The sequence below is a fragment of the Dendrobates tinctorius genome, unplaced genomic scaffold (genome assembly GCF_039654945.1).
Source record: "Dendrobates tinctorius isolate UK_male_01 unplaced genomic scaffold, ASM3965494v1 ptg000019l, whole genome shotgun sequence".
NCBI classification, from domain to species: domain Eukaryota; kingdom Metazoa; phylum Chordata; class Amphibia; order Anura; family Dendrobatidae; genus Dendrobates; species Dendrobates tinctorius.
Window position 1 is genome coordinate 23,518,761 of NW_027361687.1, and position 24,416 is coordinate 23,543,176.

At 48.9% G+C, this 24,416-nt stretch overlaps 1 protein-coding gene across 4 annotated transcripts in view; it reads left to right on the forward strand.

The window, feature by feature from the left end:
* Positions 1 to 246: 246 nt before the first annotated feature.
* RMDN3 (regulator of microtubule dynamics 3) overlaps positions 247 to 24,416 on the forward strand; it is a 77,480-nt gene continuing 53,310 nt past the window's right edge. Inside the window, exons 1-5 of one of the 4 annotated variants that reach the window (XM_073566697.1) lie at positions 247 to 400; positions 4,394 to 4,586; positions 4,666 to 4,831; positions 14,627 to 14,770; positions 19,033 to 19,306. In XM_073566697.1, coding sequence (XP_073422798.1) covers positions 4,403 to 4,586; positions 4,666 to 4,831; positions 14,627 to 14,770; positions 19,033 to 19,306 — 768 coding nt within the window. In that variant the 5' untranslated portion in view covers positions 247 to 400; positions 4,394 to 4,402. Of the gene's footprint in view, positions 546 to 4,393; positions 4,587 to 4,665; positions 4,832 to 14,626; positions 14,771 to 19,032; positions 19,307 to 24,416 lie in introns of all 4 variants that reach the window. The other 3 variants (XM_073566699.1, XM_073566696.1, XM_073566698.1) reach the window with 3 other exon arrangements.

The window sequence follows — 24,416 nt, forward strand, 5'->3', positions numbered from 1 at the left end:
CAGGCACAGGTTCTTTTTGACTTCGGAGCTTGCACGTCTGAAATACTATCCCCCCTCCCAAGCGCTGCTCTCTGCTGCGGCTCTGCTCCTTGCTCATTAGCTGCAGGGGTAACGTCAGGAATACAATCTACTTCACCGCTGCAGCTAATCACCGAATTCAGCAGCACGGTCACCCATGCACCTGCACATGACACACACAGCGCCGCTGCAGGCTGTCATACACGTCACGTGCTTTCACTCATCCTCACTCTCATAGGCGGACTCCGCCTACACATGATTGATCACATGACCGTGACGTCAGCAGAGGTCCTCTTGGCTCCAGCATCTTCTCCGACCTTGCACTGTGGCTGTGACTTTTACTGTGTGACAGGCTCGCTGTACGGCAGTGACGTGACGCCGGGTAACTAATGAATATCAGGGTGTGAGGAGGGCGCTGAAGTCCGGTTGTCCGCGGTAGGGGGCGTTTCTCCGCTGAGACTGTGGAAGAGCAGTGCCCGGGCAGCAGTCAGAGGTGGCAGGAGCCGGGGTGACCGGGTAACGTGTAGGTGTGTGGTGTCCGGTCCTGCAGTCACATTGCTACTCGGTCACTTTCACTTTGTGCACATGTAATTTTCCTTGCCACAGACCCCTCCCCCAATAATGTTCTGTGCCTGCAATGGCCCCCATTGACCCGTGTGCCCCCCCCCCAGTGACCTGTCTACCCACCATGTGCCTGACATGCCCCCCCAGTGACCTGTCTGCCCACTATGTGCCTGACATGCCCCCCAGTGACCTGTCTACCCACCATGTGCCTGACATGCCCCCCCAGTGACCTGTCTGCCCACTATGTGCCTGACATGCCCCCCCAGTGACCTGTCTTCCCACCATGTGCCTGACATGCCCCCCAGTGACCTGTCTGCCCACTATGTACCTGACATGCCGCCCCCCCGTGACCTGTCTGCCCACTATGTACCTGACATGCCGCCCCCCAGTGACCTGTCTTCCCACTATGTGCGTGACATGCCCCCCAGTGACCTGTCTTCCCACTATGTGCGTGACATGCCCCCCCAGTGACCTGTCTTCCCACTATGTGCGTGACATGCCCCCCCAGTGACCTGTCTTCCCACTATGTGCGTGACATGCCCCCCGTGACCTGTCTTCCCACTATGTGCGTGACATGCCCCCCCAGTGACCTGTCTTCCCACTATGTGCGTGACATGCCCCCCCAGTGACCTGTCTTCCCACTATGTGCGTGACATGCCCCCCCAGTGACCTGTCTTCCCACTATGTGCGTGACATGCCCCCCCAGTGACCTGTCTTCCCACTATGTGCGTGACATGCCCCCCCAGTGACCTGTCTTCCCACTATGTGCGTGACATGCCCCCCCAGTGACCTGTCTTCCCACTATGTGCGTGACATGCCCCCCCAGTGACCTGTCTTCCCACTATGTGCGTGACATGCCCCCCCAGTGACCTGTCTTCCCACTATGTGCGTGACATGCCCCCCCAGTGACCTGTCTTCCCACTATGTGCGTGACATGCCCCCCCAGTGACCTGTCTTCCCACTATGTGCGTGACATGGCCCCCCAGTGACCTGTCTTCCCACTATGTGCGTGACATGCCCCCCCCAGTGACCTGTCTTCCCACTATGTGCCTGACATGCCCCCCCAGTGACCTGTCTTCCCACCATGTGCCTGACATGCCGCCCCCCCAGTGACCTGTCTTCCCACTATGTGCCTGACATGCCGCCCCCCCGTGACCTGTCTTCCCACCATGTGCCTGACATGCCCCCCCAGTGACCTGTCTGCCCACTATGTGCCTGACATGCCCCCCCAGTGACCTGTCTGCCCACTATGTGCCTGACATGCCCCCCCAGTGACCTGTCTTCCCACTATGTGCCTGACATGCCCCTCCAGTGACCTGTCTGCCCACTATGTGCCTGACATGCCGCCCCCCAGTGACCTGTCTGCCCACTATGTGCCTGACATGCCGCCCCCCAGTGACCTGTCTGCCCACTATGTGCCTGACATGCCGCCCCCCAGTGACCTGTCTGCCCACTATGTGCCTGACATGCCGCCCCCCAGTGACCTGTCTGCCCACTATGTGCCTGACATGCCGCCCCCCAGTGACCTGTCTGCCCACTATGTGCCTGACATGCCGCCCCCCAGTGACCTGTCTGCCCACTATGTGCCTGACATGCCGCCCCCCAGTGACCTGTCTGCCCACTATGTGCCTGACATGCCGCCCCCCAGTGACCTGTCTGCCCACTATGTGCCTGACATGCCGCCCCCCAGTGACCTGTCTGCCCACTATGTGCCTGACATGCCGCCCCCCAGTGACCTGTCTGCCCACTATGTGCCTGACATGCCGCCCCCCAGTGACCTGTCTGCCCACTATGTGCCTGACATGCCGCCCCCCAGTGACCTGTCTGCCCACTATGTGCCTGACATGCCGCCCCCCAGTGACCTGTCTGCCCACTATGTGCCTGACATGCCGCCCCCCAGTGACCTGTCTGCCCACTATGTGCCTGACATGCCGCCCCCCAGTGACCTGTCTGCCCACTATGTGCCTGACATGCCGCCCCCCAGTGACCTGTCTGCCCACTATGTGCCTGACATGCCGCCCCCCAGTGACCTGTCTGCCCACTATGTGCCTGACATGCCGCCCCCCAGTGACCTGTCTGCCCACTATGTGCCTGACATGCCGCCCCCCAGTGACCTGTCTGCCCACTATGTGCCTGACATGCCGCCCCCCAGTGACCTGTCTGCCCACTATGTGCCTGACATGCCGCCCCCCAGTGACCTGTCTGCCCACTATGTGCCTGACATGCCGCCCCCCAGTGACCTGTCTTCCCACTATGTGCCTGACATGCCCCTGACGTGCCTCCCATTCACGTGTGTACTACACGCTCCTCAGTAAAAGTGTGCACACCATATGCCCGCCACGCTACACTGTCGCCCGCCGTGCTCCACTATCACCTGCCATGCCCCCCAGTGACCTGTGTGCCCACATTTCCCCCCATTCACCTGTGTGTACACCATGCTCCCTAGTCAGTGTTATCACTATATGCCCACCGTGCTCCCCAGTCACCCGCATACCCGCCATGCTTCATTGTTGCCCGCTATGCTCCCCAGTTGCTTGCCACAACTTTCCCCTTTCACTATGTGCCTCTCATTTCCTCGTGTGCCCACTATGTACTTGCCACACTCCGCAGTCCCCCGTGTGCCCATTATATACCTACTATGTCCCCAGTCACCGTGTGGCTGCTATGTGGCCCACATGTCCCCCAGTTACCCATGTCTGTCATTCTCCCCAATAACCATGTGCCCGGCAGGCTCCCCAGTCACAGATTTGATGTTTGTTTTAGTAAAACTTAGGCAGGCTTCAATGTTTTTCTTTGTAAGAAAAATCTTCTGTTTTGCTACCCTACCGCACAGGCCAAACATGTGAAGAACGTAGATTATCACATGCAGATCACAACTAGTACTTGCCATTCCTGAAGCTCCTTTAAAGAAGCAGTCCTTCTCCCGCTCCTCCTCCTCCCATCAAAGTTTTAGCCTCTTTATATATTGCAGTCACCATGTTATATAGCACTGTGTACTTACAATTGCTCATTTTTCCCATCTACCCAGATAATTTTTCTCTGTTCTCTGCGCCATGTAGAGACAGGAAGTCTCTTGTCCCTGCATTTATCATCCCTCACTGCTCCTCTATTCACCCTGCCAGGGACGTTTCACTGACTCATGACTCCTACATAGGAAAATTGACCTGTTTCTGCATAGCTCTTAGGAGTCAGCTCATCTGATCACGTGATGTCATAGACCTAATGGAAAAGAGATGAATTAGCTGGGTAAAAGGGAAAATCAGCAATTGTAAGTACACAGTGCTATGTAGCATGATGACTGCAATATATTAAGAGGATAAAACTTTGGGAGGAAGAGGACGTCTTTACTGTTGCTGTCATTTCTTGGCAGCTTCAGGGACCATTTTTCTTGTTTCATCAATTTTTGTGGCACGTCCAGTACTAGGTACCGTCATTGTTGTGCCAAATTGAAGCCACTTCTTTATGGTGTCTTCAGTGTCCAGGCTATATCTAATTAATACCTTGGACATTACTTTATTCCCATCTTCTGACTGATAACTTTCCACAACAAGATCCCTTTGCTGTGTCGTCAGCTGTTTGCAGACTGCTGTAAAATGCAACTAAGAAAATGTCAGGGAAATCCTCATAAAACAAGGCAACTATATATGGGGTTAATCAGAATCACAGTAAAAGTGGCGCTACCCCGAGCCCCCGGCCAGAAGTCCACGCTCCCCTCTGCTCCATCACGCTATACCACTTGAGTAAATGTTATTTTGTTTTTTTTTTCCTAACATGACAATTCTAATTTCAATGTTTTTTTTCTTTCTCCCAGGAAGACGTCATGTCAAAATTCAGCCTTACACCTCAGGTTGCCTTTGGCCTGGTGGCCGGAGTGGCGGCCGGGGTGGTAGTATACTTGCTTCACCAACACCGAAATAGGGATCCTAATAAAAAAGCCACAAAGCAAAATGGGTACCATGTGAGGGCAGATGGTGATCATACGCTTACAGCGAATTGTTCCCAAGGTTTGTCGTGTGTCACCTGTCTGGACGTGTAACATTGCGTGCTGCTAAGTAACGCGCCTGTACATCTGCTTCCTCCCAGCGTTGTCAGCAAGCTCAGATGTTGTCGCTGCCTCCCGTCGTGAGCAGACGGAGTTATTGACGCGTCTGGATGACGTCCTGGGCAGCATCACAGATCTGCGGCAGGAGATTGACTCATTGCGGAGCATTCTGCACGGCCTCGCTGAAGATATTGTAGGAGAAGTCCGGTGGGTACATGTTAGCATGGTGGTGCTATTCCTTATACCATTCTTGGGTGTTTATGTGAAATAACTTCTTGTTTATGTAAATAAATATTAAAGGCCTTCACCTCCTCTTCATAGATGGGTACTGTCGGAGAGAGCATGTAAAAACAAGCACTTTTGCAATTTACTGCTTATTACAATTTTCAGCCATTCTTGACATATTAAGACTTCCCTTTCTGTTACAGCTCATTGCCAAGGAGACCGACCACCGCTGCTGTCTAGCTCATAAGCACTGGCCAGGATAAGAGGTAACAGCGATCTGGTGATTTTGGACTGAACCCAAAAACAAGCACAATAGGAAAGAGCTTGTAAGCACTGTTCATGTTCAGCTGTCCAACAACGGTGGTCGGTCTCCAAGGCAGTAAGCTGGAAAGAAAAGTGTTAATATCTCAAGAATGGCTAGAAATTTTAATACACAGGAAGTTGCAAAAGTGCTTGTATTTACAGTCTCTATCCGACAAATACCAATTGATGAAGACCAGTTTATCCCTTTTAAGGCTTGTTTGATTAAATCCAGGGTATTTACAGCAATGCTCCAGGCACAGTAAGATTGCACCCCCTCCAACTCTGGTAGAAGTTACACAACCCTTTATCCCACATTGATTATACATTATGCTTTAATAATTTCTTGTTCCAAGAACTCCGCTAGCTTTCAGTGAATGAAAAGTCTTAGGCCAGGTTCACACTTGCAACTGCAATGCGAGAAACTCGTGCGTGCCTCTCGCCTCAATACTCGGGACCGGAGTGTGCGGCTGCATGTATTTCTATGCAGCTGAGCGCTCCGGTCTCAAGTGCTGTGTATTGATGCGAGAGACTCACATTGCAGTTGCAAATGTGACCCCGGCCTTAGGTTTTCATCCAGTGGATGAAAAAATTTCACCATGATCCAACTAAAATGATTGCAGCTTAAGGGCATCTTCCTACGGAATAGATGGAAGAATTGATGGCATCGAATAAAAGTGAATGAGAGACCACTGCAGTATCATTCTCGGCCCTATAATACAGTGGCTGCGGAAAGTATGCAGACCCCTTTACGTTTTTCACTCTTTGTTTCATTGCAGCCATTTGGTAAATTTAAAAAATTTCATTTTTTTTTTCTCATTAATGTACACTCTGCACCCCATCTTGCCTGGAAAAAAAAACTCAGAAATGTAGACACTTTTTTGCAAGTTTATTAAAAAAGAAAAACTGAAATATCACATAGTCATAAGTATTCAGATCCTTTGCTCAGTATTGAGTAGTAGCACCCTTTTGAGCTAGTACAGCCATGAGTCTTCTTGGGAATGATGCAACAAGTTTTCTCCTTCGCCTCTTTGGGGGACACAGGACTGTGGGTGTTATGCTGCTGCCACTAGGAGGACACTAAGCCAATACACAAAGAAAATTGGCTCCTCCTCCACAGTATATACCCTCTGCTGGCTCTATCCTGAACCAATTCTTGCTTAGTGTCTGTAGGAGGCACTAGGGTCTGCCTTCAGACCCCAACTTTTACTTTACCTGTTTTTTTTTTTTTTTTGTTTCCATGGATTGAAGGGGCAGCGGGGCCTTTTAAGGTCCCGATCTCCCAAAATCATCAACCGGCGGGCACGTGGAGTGTCGTTTCCCCGTATCCCCAACACCGGCCAGGGCTCTCCTTAGGGGCGACGGATTCCTTCAATGGGTCCGCTCTCCCCACATCAGCAACAAACTGGAACATGGGGTGTCGCCCCCAAGTACCTCCTTTAGGAGCCAGGTTCTTCAGCTGGACATGCCAGCTTGCTTCACCAATACTGACAGCAAAATTTACCTCAGGTAACATGCAGAGGCTCCATGCGGCATCTGTGCAGCCCCACTGCACCACCACTGCCCGAAAGTGGATGGTGACTGGAGGGGAACAAAACCTCTCCACCTCCCTATCAAAGGGAAGGTGGATTGAGAAGGATCTGTGCTGCCCATAATTCCCAATCTGGGCCTAATACACTGCAGAACCATGCACCCTAGACCACCTGGCTCTGCTGCATCCCCTCTCAGCTGTGCAGCACCTGCGGCCGGAAGAGCGAGAAAGGGGCTTCTCTGATGTCCTTTTTGTTGTCCGGGTCCCCAGAGGGTTTGTGCAGAAGGGCTAATGCGTTACAGCACCGCCGCGGCCCAGGCGCTACCGCCGCCTCGGCCATTGCCGCGACACCACTCCGGCCGAAAATTTAGCCCCCCAGCTTCTGAATGGGATAGGCCAAGCTCCACCCACCCGGCGGCTCTGCCCAATTGTTTGGCGCCTCGCTCTTGGAGAGCAGCGCTGCAGCTACATCCTGGCCCTGACTCCGCCCCCCTCTGCTGGCACGTCTCATTCCTCACGAGAAGCGCTGTTTTGTTCTGGTACTTTGTCATACAGCTGGGGCACAGGACCTGGGAAAGCCGGTACTCCGCGCTTAACGCCTTCATGGCAGCAGCCGCTAAGCAGCATCATAATACGGGCATTATGTCACATTCAAGACTTACAAGGAATCTGAGAAAACACGCACCACATCCTCTAATTGATGCGGTTAATAGCAGTGGTGTACGCTTTAGGTGCTGCTTGTAAGGCCCACACTATCATGCAGACACCATATGGTAATCTGGACCCCTGCTAATGCCGACTCTAGTGGGCTTAGTCTGTAGAGCCACGTCTCTGGTACAGTACATGGCCTCTTAGGCCAAGGCTTTAGATCCTCTAGCCTCACGAGAGTCTTTCTCAGGGCTGGACTGCGGCAACGCAACCATGCCTCATGCGCAGTGTGTCTACAGGACTTCACAGTGCAGACTACCTTCCCCAGACACTCTCGTGCTTCGGTGTCCGCAATCCCTGTTTTATGCTTCCCCTCACCAGGATTTTGCTCGAACACATTTCAGAATACAAGTCTTATGTGGCAGTAGACCTGGACTCGCTGAGTACCAGGAGTCTACATCCTCTAATGGATGCGGTTAATAGTGTCCTGAAAGTATAAGAAGCACCTGGTACTAGTCCCGATCACATCTGTCTTTCCAAAAAAAAACAAAAATAAACAAGAGGCATAGAAGTTGCTCAGACAAGTGCCTTACAGAGCAAAAGCAACTGGAAGCCAGGTACCCTTTTTTGCATCAAAGGAGTGAACTAAGCCCCCCGCTGTGGATCGGCCATATCGCTGCTCGCTTCCAAAACTCTCCTGCCTCTCTCTGATGGCTCGTCTATTAGAAACCCCTCTGATCGACTTAATTTGCCGCCACATAGTGGCAAGGCCTATGATAGCCTGGGCGAAGTCTGTAGCTAAGACCAGTCCAGACATTAACCTGCCTTCTGCAGCGGTCAATCTCGCGTACCACATTGCCTGAGACGATGATTACATTGTGCATGCCTCCCTAGAGGCAGCTAACTGGAACAAGCAAATTCCTCCCTCAACCTAGGCTAATTCTCCTTTTTTCGGAACCTGCTTCAGGTTCGCGTCTGGCATTTTTGCAGTACCTTAAGCTGGTCATCCGCTTCCTCTACCTCGGCCCATTTCCTGCTCAGGGATAGGAATTCTCAAAGTTCATTCAAGCCTGCTCAATCCTGGAGAAACTGACCCTTCTGGTCTGGTCACAAGGGGGTGTGTCTCTCTCCCAATGGGTCTGAGATCTGGTGTCCTTTGGATACAAAATAGATTTCGCGTCTCTCCCGCCACCACGCTTCTTCCAGTCGCATTTTCCGAGGACAGAGGCGCATGCAGTTCCATTTTCCCAAACCATATACGCTCTCCGCAACAATGGAGTCATCATCCCGGTTCCTCACAGGAAAGGTTCAAAGAGCTTTAATCAAACTTATTCGCAGTCCCAAAGAAGGACAGAGCCACGCGTCCCATCATAAATTTAAAGCTGTTAAACTAGTTCATTACAGTGCGTCATTTCAGATTGGAATCTCTTCAGCCTGTTACCTCCTCATTGGAAACAGGAGAATACCTTGTGTCTCTTGACATCAAGGATGCATGTCTCACATTCCAAATTTCTCAGGTTACCAAAGCTTTCTGCGCTTTACCATTGGAGATGAACATTTTTACTTCACGGCCTTGCTCTTCAGTCTCACCACTGCCCCAGACTGTTCACCAGGGTCAGGGCTGCTGTCATGCCCTTTCTGCGCTCTTGGGACGTGGTAATTCTACCTTACCCCCTCCTCAAGGGATCGTCCCTGCAGACCTTTGCTGAGAGTCACGGTGGTCACTCTCACGCTCTCTCACACACACGCTCTCTCACACACACGCTCTCTCACACCCTCTCTCTCTCTCACACCCTCTCTCTCTCTCACACCCTCTCTCTCTCTCACACCCTCTCTCTCTCTCACACCCTCTCTCTCTCTCACACCCTCTCTCTCTCTCACACCCTCTCTCTCTCTCACACCCTCTCTCTCTCTCACACCCTCTCTCTCTCTCACACCCTCTCTCTCTCTCACACCCTCTCTCTCTCTCACACCCTCTCTCTCTCTCACACCCTCTCTCTCTCTCTCACACTCTCTCTCTCTCTCTCTCTCTCTCTCACACACTCTCTCTCTCTCACACTCTCTCTCTCTCTCACACTCTCTCTCTCTCTCACACTCTCTCTCTCTCTCTCACACTCTCTCTCTCTCTCACACACTCTCTCTCTCTCTCTCACACACTCTCTCTCTCTCTCTCTCTCTCACACACTCTCTCTCTCTCTCTCACACACTCTCTCTCTCTCTCTCTCACACTCTCTCTCTCTCTCACACCCTCTCTCTCTCTCTCTCTCTCTCTCTCTCACCCTCTCTCTCTCACACCCTCTCTCTCTCTCTCTCTCTCTCTCACACCCTCTCTCTCTCACACCCTCTCTCTCTCTCTCACACCCTCTCTCTCTCTCACACCCTCTCTCTCTCACACCCTCTCTCTCTCTCTCTCTCTCTCTCTCACACCCTCTCTCTCTCTCTCTCTCTCTCTCTCTCTCTCTCTCTCTCTCTCTCTCTCTCTCTCTCTCTCTCTCTCTCTCTCTCTCTCTCTCTCTCTCTCTCTCTCTCTCTCTCTCTCTCTCTCTCTCTCTCTCTCTCTCTCTCTCTCTCTCTCTCTCTCTCTCTCTCTCCCTCATCATCATGACCACTTCCCCGGGAGTTGGCAATTCTCCCTCCAGAGAAGATCTTGACGCTGATCCGGGGAGCCTGGAAGTTTTTCTCTTGCCCGCCCACATTCCCTGCGGTTCAACATGCAGATCCTCGGTAATTAAAAAAAAAAAAAAAAAAAAGAGAGAGGTAGCGTCGCTCGAGACGGTACCATTCGCCCAATTTCATCTCAATCCTCTTCAGCACACATTGCTCTCGGCTTGGAACGTAAACTCCTCCCCCCCCTTGACCGCCGGTTCACCTGTCTCCCGAGTTCAGGCGGTTTCTTTGGTGGTGAATGTCAATGTCCTCACTGGGTCAAGGAATGTCTTTTCTTTCGGTTCACCGGCTAGTGGTAACCACCGACACCAGTCTCCTGGGTTAAGGTGCAATTTTCCGTCACCACACGACTCGGGGACGCTGGTCCATTCAAGAATCAAGTCTCCCGCTCAATATCCTCGAGATTCGGACAATCAAAATGGCCTTCATTATTCCAATAGACTTTTCACCGGCCGCTCCATTCGGATCCAGTCGGACAACGCCACTCTGGGCACACGGAGCAGAAGAGCGATGCTCATAATAGCACATTCTACAGTAGGCTGAGAAACACCATTCAGCCATCTCGGCAGTTCATATCCCGGGAGTACAGTATTTGACAGATTTTCTCAGCCGTCTAGGTCAGGCCTTGGCAAAATTAATCCCAAAAAAGGTCCACTAATGCTACAATGGCACTTCCTTAACAATATGCATAAACCAAGAAGACAGTATTTATACTGACTCCTAATGAAGAGAACCATGAATGAATGACAAATAATTTTATTTAGCCTATTAAAATACATAAAATGCTACCTGTATTCATAACAAACAAACATACCCCAGGGGTATTGCCCAACGGCATTAAATTACCCAGAAGAAGCAAGCGGGCGAAACGCACGTTGGGGCGTGGGGTTATCACTGCGGGCTGCAATCACCTCTTTTCCCTTCAGTAAGTACACCTCTTAGATCATTGGCACTCATGCGATTTGCAAACTTATTGTGGTATAACTCTATTATAAATGGTCATTCCTAGGAAAAAGGGCACTTTAAGTAATTTAATGCCTTTGGGCAATTAATAATAAAGATGTTTTTGGCCCTCTCTCCACATGTAATATTGACTTGTTTACTATTTCATCTCACACATGGTATGCCTATGGGAATTTTTTGAGGTTTTTGTGTTCCTGTATTGTGCTATTCCCCTGGGGTATGTTTGTTTGTTATGAATACAGGTAGCATTTTATGTATTTTAATAGGCTAAATAAAATTATTTGTCATTCATTCATGGTTCTCTTCATTAGGAGTCAGTATAAATACTGTCTTCTTGGTTTATGCAGGCCTTGGCAAAGTAGTCCCTTCATCTGGAAGTTTTTTTCCAGTAGATTTGTCAGCGCTAGGGTACTCCAGAGGTAATTCTCATGGCTTCCAGGCTAACCGCCAAAGTTCCGGTATCAGGCGTTCGGGCCCGAGACCCATTAGCCATCGGGCGGATGCTCTGGTGCTTCCGTGTCATCTGTTTCGCCTCCCTTACAGTTTCCGTCGCTTCCGCTAATCCCAAAGTTCATCCAAAATATCAAGCGGAGGGTATCCTCGTCGCACAGACTGGCCACACTGAGCATAATGTGCGGAACTAGTGCTGACATTCCCTAGCGGTTACCAGTCTGCCCAGACCTCCTCTCTCTGGGGCACAGTTACCACCAGAACTCGAGAGTGTGGAGTTTAACAGCCTGGCCATTGAATCCTGGATCCTAGCCAGGCCGGCTCCTGCGATTAGTAGCGTCCACCATAATCTACGCTTGGAAACCTACCTCTATGCGTATTTACCGTCCTATCTGGGAGGCCTTCTTCTCTTGGTGTAAAAACTACGGATGTTCCCACTTGTCTTTTCTATTCTGTCCATTTTGGAGCTTTCTCCAAGCAGGATTGGTTCAAGCCTGGCACTGTCTTCTCTCAAATGCCAACTTTCAATCCTATCCGTCCTGTTCCAGAGAAAAATAACTTCCAAATCTCAGGTAAAGACCCTCATACAGGGAGTGTCGCACCTTATTCATCCCTACAAGATGCTTTTGGAGCCTTCGGATCTTAATCTAGTCTCAGGTGCCTTACAAGAGGCCCCCTTCGAATTCCCGCAGTACGCATCACTCACTCTTCTTTCTTGGAAAGTTCCCTGTCTTGTGGCAGTACCATCCATCATGCGGATCTCGGAATTGGCGACTTTGTCTTGCAATCCTCCATTCTGATCTTTCACCAAGGCAATGTGGTGTTAAGAACATCTCTGGCCTTCTTGCCTAAGGTCATTTCTTCTTTTCATCTGAATGAGAACATAGCCTTGCCCTCGTTCTGCCGAGCTCCAGTTCATCGTACTGAAAAGGCTCTCCACACTTTGGATTCAGTGAGAGCACTCAGGAAATACATTTCCAGAACAGCACCTTTCCTCAAATCGGATTCCCTCTTTGTGTTTCCAGAGCGACACTGTAAAGGCCTACCTGCTTTTAAAGCTGCAGTAGCCAGATTTTTCAACTCTCCAATTCAAGAAGCTTACCGTGTCAGAGGTCAGCCTATCCCGGCGGGCCTCAAGGCAACCTCCACTCGGTCAGTGGAGGCTTCCTGTGCCATTCGGCACCAGGCGTCGGTACAGCAAGTTTGCAAGGCTGAAACTTGGTCAAGTCTTCACATGTTAGTTAAGCATTACAGCATTCATTCTTAAGCCTCTTCAGGTGCTGCCCTTGGCAGACAAATTCTGCAATCGACAGCGCAATTGTAGGCCAGAATAATCGTTGGGTACATAAGGCTTCAGCTGTTGTGATCTTTCCCATCCAGGGACTGCTTTAGAACGTCCCATGGACCTGTGTCCCCCCCCCCCCAATGAGGCAAAGGAGAAACAGGGATTTTTGTGTGTACTCACCGTAAAATCCTTTTCTCCGAGCCAATCATTGGGGGACACAGCACCCACCCTGTTGGCTTGTGGTTATCCTTTTTGTTCTTTTGACATGTTACATTTTTTGGTTGCTATCTGTGAGCTCCTACTGCTTTAGCACTGAACGGGTTCAGGATAGAGCCAGCAGAGGGTATATACTGCAGAGGAGCAGTCAATTTCTATGTGTATTTGCTTAGTGTCCTCCTAGTGGCAGCAGCATAACACCCATGGTCCTAAGTCCCCCCATGATTGGCTCGGAGAAAAGGATTTTACGGTGAGTACACACAAAAATCCGTTTTCACACCTGAATTTGGGGATTTTGGGGATCCTCTGCCATTCTTCCTTGCAGATCCTCTCCAGTTCCGTCAGGTTGGATGGTGAACAGCCATTTTCAGGTCTCTCCAGAGATGCTCAATTGGGTTTAGGTCAGGGCTCTGGTCACAGAGTTGTTCTGAAGCCACTCCTTTGTTATTTTAGCTGTGTGCTTAGGGTCATTGTCTTGTCTGGCCCAGCCAGATCCCTGACCTAAACCCAATTGAGCATCTCTGGAGAGACCTGAAAATGGATGTCCACCAATGTTCACCATCCAACCTGACGGAACTGGAGAGGATCTGCAAGGAAGAATGGCAGAGGATCCCCAAATCCAGGTGTGAAAAACTTGTTGCATCATTCCCAAGAAGACTCATGACTGTACTGGGTCAAAAGGGTGCTTCTGCTCAATACTGAGCAAAGGGTCTGAATACTTATGACCAGGTGATATTTCAGTTTTTCTTTTGTAATAAATTTCTACATTTGTTTTTTTTTTTTTTTTTTTTTTTTTTTGTTTTTCAGTCAAGATGTGGTGCAGAGTGTACATTAATGAGAAAAAATTGACTTGTTTGAATTTACCAAATGTCTGCAATGAAACAAAGAGTTAAAAATTTACAGGGGTCTGAATACTTTCCGTACCCACAGTATGTATAGAGCGGTGGCACTCATGGGGCACCTCCAGAGCTTTCAATCAATTGATCGGTGGGGGCTGTGACTAGGACCCTCAGTCATCTGATCAATTCATCGCTCCACTTGAGGGTGACTTTAAAATAAACAGCTGCCCTGTGTGCACTTGGGTAATAGCTCCATTCATAGCCAGTATATGGCTTGTACCCTGCATTTTCACCAGTTTTCTCCTCCGTAAGCCCCATCTCTAATTTTCAGTTGTCTCGGAGATAGTGGGTAGGCGCTGGCTGCTAAGATGTCACCTATACACAACACAGAAACATGAGGCATTCCTGTTCTCCTGTTTCTATGTAGCACATGTTCAGAAGCAGCACTGAGAAGTGTAGCTGTGAATCCAGCACTGGTGTTAAAATAACACTTACTAGAATGCTGCAATCTCTGTCTCCATGATTGTCCATATATTTCTGTATGCAATAGAAGTAATAGCAGTTTATCAGAGTTAATATTGAGTTCAGGATGTGGTTGGGGAGCGAGTTGAAGTGGCTAGTAAATGTAGAAAGAAGTATATTTCAGAATCTCTGTATATTATAATTTTTTATTTTTTTTTGCTTGTATTTTTGACTTTTGCAAAGTTAGTGTAAATTGTGAAAGTTTGTGTATTAAATGTAATGTAACTGCTATTTTTTTAATCCAAAATAAACTTTTTGCTTTGGAACTGGTTTAAATGTAGAGAACCTGAATCCATGGCACATCGCAAAAAAAAAAATTGTATAATTTTTTTTTTTTTTTTTTTTTTTTTTTTCAGGTCACATCTGGAGGAAAACCAACGGGCTACTCGGCGGCGGAGATACCTGCCCCACAGAGAGAGGACAGATTCCACAGGCTCCAGTTCCATTTACTTTACAGCAGGTTCCGGGGCAGCCCAGACCGATGTGGAAAGTGAAGGAGGGTAAGCGCTACAAGATGCGGCCCTTCTCCTGCTGGTTTACCCATCGTCTAAGGAGTAATACGTGTTTCAGTTCATCATGCGTTCATCTTTGATTCGGAAAATTATATCAGGATGGATCTTATAATAAGAGACACATAAAAAAGCTGCACTCTAATGTCCCATAAATTCTTAGGCTGTGATTAAACTAAATGCAGTAATATTGATGAGACTGGAGCAGTAGTGCAGAGTATCTGCTGGACCCGGGGACACTGATTATTACATTTTTTATAGCTACTGCAGTGTTTGACAGAGAGCTTTCTGAAGGGCACGATGGGGGTCTTCATAAAGCTCTTGGTGGCCAGTGTAGCCCTTCGGCATCCCATGATCTGGTTGATAGGAAATGGGGTGGGTAATAGAGCTGGAGTGACTGAGCTTTGGATCTAACATGGCTCTTTAGCCTCATTAGCTTATCAGTCCAAGTGCTGATTTCTCTGTAATAGATGAACACATTGGCCATATACAGGTATTGCTGTAACAGTTACATGTGCATATATATAGTTTAGGGGGTGAAATTCTGCTGACAGATGCCCTTTAAATGCCATTGTCAGTGATTCACAGCGGTATTTAAAGGGGATTCAGCAGTGATCAGAGCTTGCTCTGGTCACAGGTGTAACAAGCAGATACCAGCTATGTAACAGACTGTGTCGGCTCCTGAGCCCACTCCTTATAGCAGGGTGTGTGAAGGGATTTGAGGGCTGGTTTCCTTGTTTTCAGCTTGCTTTATGGATGGATTATCTCTCCAGGTCAGGCTTTTGGCACTGCAGTTGATCTTGCCAAGGGAACCTACTGTCAACTATGCAGTGTAAAGTTGTGTAACGTACAGCTAATATGGATATTCTACATGACCCAATAAAGTCTGCCAGAGCAAGAACCAGTACTTGCGTGGAGACTCCTCTGTATGACATTCATATATACCCCAATAGGACATATTGACAAGGCCTAATATGAGCCTGGTGAAGAAGAGCCTACTATTGATTACGTCCTGAGCCGATCCCACGCAGCTACGTTTCCTGCTATGGTGGATCAGCATGTTTTAGACCGGGAGCAGTTTGGGTCCTTGAGGTTTTACACCAGGCCTGAACTCTCGCTGCTGTCACCGCCTGTCACTGACACCCTGGATCCGCGTCTGCAGCTGCAGAAATTCTTTTTTTTTTTTTTTTTTTTTTTTTTTTTTAATGCAGCTGTTAATTCACCGGTCAGCAGTAAGACATAATGTAGGCTTTAAAGAGTTAACCAGGGTTAAAATAGGGTTTCTGGGAATATTTCCAACCATATAGCGCTGGGAATATTTTTCAGGGGGGCTGCTCTGTCGTGTAGTCATCCAAGGCTCTTCACAAAAAAAGGTAAAACCATCACAAAGATGGAGCACTCAACGGATTTCTTGGCTCCTAAGCACACCAGCGCCATTTTTTTTTTTTTTTGGCTGACGCTGTGGAACTGAGGTTAAATTTTTCGCTTTCCCTGTTTTTCATGAGAATCCTCAAGGTCCGTTTTGACTGTTTCATTTTTCAACTTTTTAGCAGAACCAAAAACCCCAGAGCGCACATTGTCCATAGCCTTCCAAATCCTAACTGGAGCGTAAGAGGAAAAAAACCTGCCGCTCAGCGTTATACCGGCCAAACTGACAAGTCCGCTGTTGTTACTGGACCCATAGCAGGCGCCCTTCCTGATCTAGATGTTCGGGGCACAGCAAAAACTGGCTTTAGTAATTCTGTGTTTAACCCTTTCACACTGCAGACAACATTTAAGTTTTGTTTTTTCCCTGTTTTCCAAGAACCATAATTGTAGATAAAGGCTTGGGGGACATATTGTAGTTTTGAGTGCTGCTCTTTATTTACTTAACAAGGTTCTGAAAAACTTCTTTGTGGTGTGGAATAGAGAATAAAAATAACCCTCAGTGCCACCATTATTGCAGCAGTCCACTGTACGGTAAGGGTATGTGCACACAGAGGTTTTTTTTCTAATGGAAACTATTTCAGGAAATCCTCTTTCCTTGGGGCGTTTTTGGATCAGTGTTTAATTTCCTGTAGCAGTCTTTGAAAAAGTTTTTTTTCAATTATTTTTGCATCTCTTTCTAGTTTGTAGCTTTCCATTAGGAGCCACTTCCAAGAAGTGACATGCACTCTTATTGTCACGACACAGCTGTCAGGTGACCCGGTACCCTGGGCTCCTTCCCTGTCCCTAACACTAGGGGAGCCCTAGCTCGCCCTGCTCCCCGGAATACTTCTGAAGGTGAAGATGCCAGGGCCGCCACCCTTGCCTTATCTGCTGAGTTAGCCCTCCGTCTATTCTCTTCCCCCACCCAGGGAACAGGGACGCTACTGTGTACCGCAGTATACCAACCCGATAAAGAGGGTAACACAAACAAGGGTTAATAGAAAACTCCAGGCATACCAAATATTCACTCACATATACTAGAGGAATGCAGCGGGATGTGGAGGTAGGGGGAAGTAGGGGAATAAACCAAAATAGAGAAGGATAGTGAGTTACCACACATACAAACCAAGCAACAGTCACAGATTACTCCTCCAACTCTCCGTCTCATAAGCACTCCTCTGCCAGCATTAGCCATGCAGCAAATGCTATCCCTGACAAGGATTTGTAACAGAGCCCAGATTATAAAGGGGAAAGGAGTGGCTTACCGAGCTCAGCTGTGAGCTGAGTATTCCAACATGACCGATAAACGCTTGTTCTGCCAGAAGGATTAAACACATTAAAAATGAAGTAGTGCTTCTTCTCAGCACCAGAGTAGGAGAAATCCAACACTGCTGTCTTCTGGCTCCACACTGTCGCGGTAACTTTGTGACACTTATTTTCCCCTCTCTGCGTTTTGCAAAACCTAAAGTGGAAAACGCTCTAAAGACTGAGCATATGAACAGCAAAGTACTTCTACAATTTTTAGGCGTTTTTCAGATTGAACCTATTCAAAATGACTTCTCAAAAAACTGTGTGCACATACCCTAAACATAGCACATCAACTCCCATGCCTGTTCCATACATGCGCCCCGCCATCTGCTGGACATATATCGCGGATGTCAGAAAAGAAGCGAATCCCAAAATTGCTGTTGGTCACATACTTGGCGTTCTAAATGCAGAATATCTTCTGCTAATACTACTCCTCTCATGCTACACACTGAGGGTGTGTCCACATTTTCTGCAAAGAAGTCTTCCATGTCACAAATCATGTGATTTCTGTTCCAAACTTTGTTGTAGAAAAAAAATCTGCAGTATAAATGATGCTACGGATTGAAAATCTGCACCACAGGTCAATTTTCTACAAGGCACATGGAAGAGATTTGGTAAATTCACATTTACCATGCCACCCATAAAAATGTCTGCTGGGAGGGGTCACAGTCGTCACAAGAATAAGTGACTCATTTTATCGGTTGCTGAAAAGATGAATCTGATTTGTTCCAAAAACAGGATATGGTGGAGTAGAACACTTTTTTACTAGAGAAACCCAAAAATCTAAGGAATTATAGAGGACCTGTTACTAGGTCAAAAGTGATGATGTTCTTGCGCTTAGTATATTCCTGCTACACACCTGAGTACTCTGTTCTGTTCTTGTTTTTTTCACACTATACGGTTCCAGAAATTGAGCCTTTTTATTTAGAGACTAGTTTTCTGGTCCTCGGGGGTGGGTCTTTAAGATGTGCTGCATTGTTACCCTGTGAACCATACCCCTTTGCTAAAATACTATAAAAATTAGCACTAGATAAAAAGGCTCATATCTCTGGAACTATTTGGTGGATTTAAAAAAAAAAAAAAAAAAAAAAAAAAAAATACTGAATCCTCAGTGGAGCAGCGAGAATAAAATAATCTAAAACTGAGCACTTTAGATCTGATGATGAGTACTCTTAGAGGCAGCCCAGCAATCGGCTCATCACCCGGCATCAGCTGTGATGGACAGGAGAAGCTACAGATGGCCATGCAGTTCAAATCTGTAGAATATGCCATACGTTTCTGATAGGTGCGGCTCCCACCAATCTCTAGAACGGAACCTTGACTGGCCCTGATGTAAATGGAGAAGTGGCCACATATACATCTGTGGTTGTACCGAAAATACCTGAGCTGGTGGTAAATAGAAAGAGACATGAATGTTTGGCCACTGATCACTGATCAGCGGGAGAGCGGACCCTGATCTTGAGATAGGTGCAGGTTCTGAAACCCAATTGTTTAATTCTCTATCTCGCATTAATTGCATCGTGTATTGGCTTTTCTAGTTACACTACAGCAAATGCCGAGTCTGACTATGATCGGGAAAGTAGCAAGGGGAGCGATGAAGAGGAGGAGGAAGATGAAGTAAGCTGTGAGACCGTGAGGACAATGCGGAGAGACTCTGTGGATTTAGTCACCGATGATGAAGCAACCATGTTGGCTGCCGACCCCATAGATGAAGAGTTGATGCTTTTGCTCCAGAGGTCTGATGAATTGCACAAGGGCGATGCTGAGCAGAAGAGAGAGGGATTCCAGATGCTGTGTGCTAATAAATTGCTGGTAAGGGACCGTTTTCTTAGGCCTCTTTCACACTTCCGTTTTTTACAATCAGTCACAATCCGCCAGGTTTTGAAAAAAAAACGGATCCTCAAATTTTTTTTTGAGGATCCGTTTTTTTTCCCATTGACTTGCATTAATGGCGGATTGCTGTCCGTTGCATCCGTTTTTTGTGAGGATCCGCCAAAAGTTGCTGTCCGTCACCATCCTCAAAAATTTCAAAACGGAGCTTGTAACGTTTTTTTCTATGGCGGATCCTGCAAACACTGATTTAACCCGAATTTCTTTCTGGGTGCCGGACAAAAAAAAAATCTCTCTCTCTCTCCCTCTCCCTCTCCCTCTCCCTCTCCCTCAGTGTGAAAGAGGCCTTATCTTTTACTTTCCAGAATCCCTATCGCAGATTTTGATTAGTCAGACTGGCGTGAGGTCATCGTATTGGCGCAAATGATGTCGCTCCAGCCTGGCTAATCAAAAGCTGCTATAGGAATCTGAGGGTAAGCCTTTCTTGAGAAACCTCCCATCCTGAGGCCAGAGACTACATCAGGCAGATGGCATGGAGTCCCATGAATCAAACCGCCCATGTCTAATACTTTGTAACACCATGCTTCCTCAGGTGCTCTAACTTTACACGCTTCTCTATGGCCGTCCAATATTTAACCCCTTAACGACCAGGGGTATATTTGGTTTTACATTTTCATTTTTCCCTCCCCTTCTTTCCAGAGCCATAACTTTTTTATTTTTCCGTGTATATGGCCATGTGAGGGCTTATTTTTTGCGGGATGAGTTGTACTTTTAAATGACATCATTGGTTTTACCATATCGTGTACTCGAAAACGGGAAAAAAATTCCAAGTGCGGTGAAATTGCAAAAAAAGTGCAATCCCACACTTGTTTTTTGCTTGGCTTTTTTGTTAGGTTCACTAGATGCTAAATCTGACCTGCCATTATGATTCTCCAGGTCATTACAAGTTCATAGACCCCAAACATGTCTATGTCCTCTTTTATCTAAGTGGTGAAAAAAAATTCCAAAGTTTGCTAAAAAAAAAAAAATTGCGCAATTTTCCGAGACCCGTAGCGTCTCCATTTTTCATGATCTGGGGTCGGGTGAGGGCTTATTTTTTCCGTGCCGGACTGACGTTTTTAATGACACCACATTTGTGCAGATACGTTCTTTTCATCGCCCGTTATTGCATTTTAATGCAATGTCTTGGTGACCAAAAAAACGTAATTCTGGCGTTTTGAATTTTTTTCTCGCTACGCCGTTTAGCAATCGGGTTAATGCTTTTTTTTTATTGATAGATCGGGCGATTCTGAACGCGGCGATACCTAATATGTGTATGTGGGATTTTTTTTTTACTGTTTTATTTTGATTGGGGCGAAAGGGGGGTGATTTGAACTTTTAGGTTTTTTAATTTTTTTTATTTTTAAACTTTTTTTTTTTTACTTTTGGCATGCTTCAATAGCCTCCTATGGAGGCTAGAAGCTTGCGCAACCCGATCGGCTCTGCTACATATGGGCGATGAGCAGATCGCCCATATGTAGCAGATTTACTGCTGTGCTTTCAGTGCCGACCACCGGGTGGCGCTGAAAGCCATATGCCTGGAACAACCATAGAGGTCTCATAGAGACCTCTGGTTGTCCAGACAACATGACGCCGACCCCCGACCACGTGACGGGGGTCGGCGATGAGGTCATTTCCGGCCCGGCGGCCGGAAATGCTATTTAAATGCCCGCTGTCAGCTTTGACAGCGGCATTTAACTAGTTAATAGGCGCGGACGGCGATTCTGCTCGCGCCTATTGCGGGCACATGTCAGCTGTTCATAACAGCTGACATGTCCCGGCTTTGATGCGGGCTCAGCGCCTGGAGCCCTCATCAAAGCAGGGGAAGGGGTTAAGAATATTTGCTAATGCTTTTATTAAATAGTCCTTGTAAATACAAACCATTTTGCAGTTTGCTGCTTATTAAAATTTGCAGCCGTTCTTTGAAAGCTTAACACTTTTGTTTACAGCTCACTGCCTTAGAACCGACAACTACTGCTAAACCGCAGCAATGTCCCAGTGCTTACAAGCTCCTTTTAATTGAGCTTGTAAGCACTGTTTTTAAGCTGACCAAAATCACTGGAGTGCTCTGTTACCTCATAATCCCCACCAGATTACAAGCTAAAAATCAGCGGTGGTCGGTCTCTTAGGCAACAGGCTGTAAATAAGAGAAAGAAGTGTTCGTATTTCTCGTTCGCCTTATTGGGGGACACAGAGACCATGGGTGTATGCTGCTGCCACTAGGAGGCTGACACTATGCACAAGAAAAGGTTAGCTCCTCCTCCGCAGTGTACACCCCACCGACCGGCAGGAAGTTCCTCAGTTTAGCTTAGTGTCAGTAGGAGGTGGACACGGGTCTTTTATTAGACCCCTATCTACCTCGTCGTGCGTCGTTCCTTTACAGGTTTCGGAGGGATACGGAGTGAACAGTCACATCCGTACTCCCACAAAGAGACTATGAGTACGGCGTGTACTGCCACCCCGTATCCTCATAGGTCTCCGCGGCAGGACCAGGAGCCTCGCACGGGTGCGTGCCAGCTATACGGACGGTCCTTGCCCCCCGCCTCCCACCATCTCGCCTACCAGAGCCTGACTGTTGGACGAGGCGTGGATTCCATAAAGACGACAGACAGCGTGGGATTCTCAGGTACCTTTATTGTGGCTCCCGGCCTGGGTGAGTATGCGGTCTAGCGGTCCCCCGGCGTTTTCATCCTAAGGCGGTCGCCAGGGGACCACGGTAGGGCCTGCGCGCCCGCTTCTCCCCACGGTCGCCGCATCCATGAAGGCCCCTGTTCTTTCGGGCCTTGTTCTGCGCCGACCCCCTGCTGACAGGCGGCCGGCGCTATTAATTTAGGCCCCGGCTTCTTCTCGGGCCTACCGCTGCGTCGCGGCCACGCCCCCTGCCCCTTTCTTCCAAGCGGGCTTCTCTCCCGCCCGTCCTAGGCCTTCCCAGCCCCCTTGCCTCACACCAGCCTGCTATTGGACAGCGGGCGGTGCTAAGGGGATCTCTGTGGCGAGCTCCGCCCTTCTTCTCCCTCTGGCAGCGCGCCCTTTCCCTGGTGGTCGCCATCTTCTCAGCCTGCCAGCCGGACCTCGTTCCCTGCCGGTTTTCGGTCGCTGGGCCTTTTTTTCAGCCGGATTGGCCTGGTCTCATCCTGCAGCCAGATCAGAGAGCGTCGCCCTTGGGGACACCGGACCGTGAGTAGCTCTGCACCTGCAGACTGACACCCTTCTCTGCCTTCTGTCCCCCAACCGACCGGCACTGCCTCTCTTTTCACTATGTCCAACGCTAAGTCTGATCGTACCCGCTCTGCGTCCAGCCCGACGCCGCTCAGGAGCCATCCATAGCCCCAGGGGCGAGTGAGCCCCCCATGCCGGGTTGGGCCTCCTCTCAATCACAGTCAGTGGCAGACCTCATCAAGGTGTCTCAGTCCCTAGTAGCCGTTCTGGACAAGTTTCCCTTGGGAGCTTCGGCGGGACCCAGCACGTCTCAGGACGTCCCATCTGAGCCAGCCAGCGGCAGTCGCAAGAGGCCCAGGCAGGACCTCCAGGCGGAGTCCTCCCCTCGTCCTACCTCACCCCATAGTCCCCAGCAGTCTCCCTCTCGGGCCTCCTCCCCCGAGTCAGGCGAAGCGCTTTCGGAATCGGAAGGGGTCTTAGAGCTGGATTCGGACCAGGATGCGAACATGAAGGTTACGGTGCAAAACCTCATTGCCGCGATTCACCATACCTTTGACATCGCTGACGCCCCTGCGAAATCCTCAGATCAGGAGGTTTCGTCCAGATGGGCGGAAACACCATCCAGGGTGTTTCCCTTCCATTCTGAGTTTGGAAAGATTTTTACAAAGGAGAGAGAAGATCCGACCAGACGCTTTCAAAGAGGAAAGCGTCTCGGCGTGCTGTACCCGTTTGCTAAAGAGCTCACGGACAACTGGGCCGCTTCTCCCTCGGTGGACCCTCCCGTGTCCAGACTTTCTAATAATACGCTCCTTCCGCTGTCAGGTGTGGCGTCGCTAAAAGATTCTAATGATAGGATCATAGAATCTCTAGCAAAATCTGCCTTCGAAGCGGCATCAGCAGCGGTATGTCCAGTCTTTGTTTCTTCTTGGGCAGCAAAGGCCATATCCACTTGGGCAGATGACCTTCGGCAGGGCATTCTGGATAAGGCACGACCAGAGCATTTGGCCGATCTCGCCAATCAGATTTCCCATGCGGGGGATTATCTGCTTTCTGCCTCCTTGGATGCCGCATCTTGCGCAGTTCAGGCGTCAAGTAACATCGTGGCAATCCGACGTACAATTTGGCTCAAGGCCTGGCAGGCGGACTTGTCCTCTAAAAAGTCTCTGACCAATCTGCCTTTTCAGGGAGTGCGTCTCTTCGGATCACAATTGGATCAGATTATTAAGGACGCTACCGGAGGTACGAGTTCTCTTCTCCCCTCCAAGCCTCGCAGACCTCCTCCAAGGCGTCAGTTTCGTCCCTTTCGGACTTTCCGCCGTTTCAATACGGCGGAAAACCCTTCCAACCAGCAAAGGCCACAGGCACGTCAGGAAAGAAAGAAGGTTTCCTTCAGGCCCACTCCATCCTGGCGGTCCCACTCTTCCCAGGGAAGACCGTCCAGATCTACTTCTGGACGGTCTACGTCCGCATGACTACCATCGGTCTCCCGTGGGTCCCTTCCAATTGGGAGGTCGACTTCTCTTCTTCAGCGATGTCTGGCTCGCCTCAGTAGAGGACGCTTGGGTCAGAGAGGTTGTATCAACAGGATACAAAATAGAGTTCATTTCTCTTCCACAGGATCGTTTCTTACAATCCCGTCCGCCGAGGGATCCGGCCTTGGTTCCGGGGTTCGGTTCGGCCATCGCCTCTCTTCTCAGTTCCGGGGTGATTGTGCCCGTTCCCGAATCGGAACGCTTCACAGGGTTTTATTCAAACCTGTTTGTGGTGCCGAAAAAGGTCGGGACACTTCGACCCATCTTGGATCTCAAGTTACTCAACAAGAGAGTTCGCCTTCGCCACTTACGGATGGAGTCAGTTCGCTTGGTAATTGCTTCCATGGAGGAGCAGGAATTCA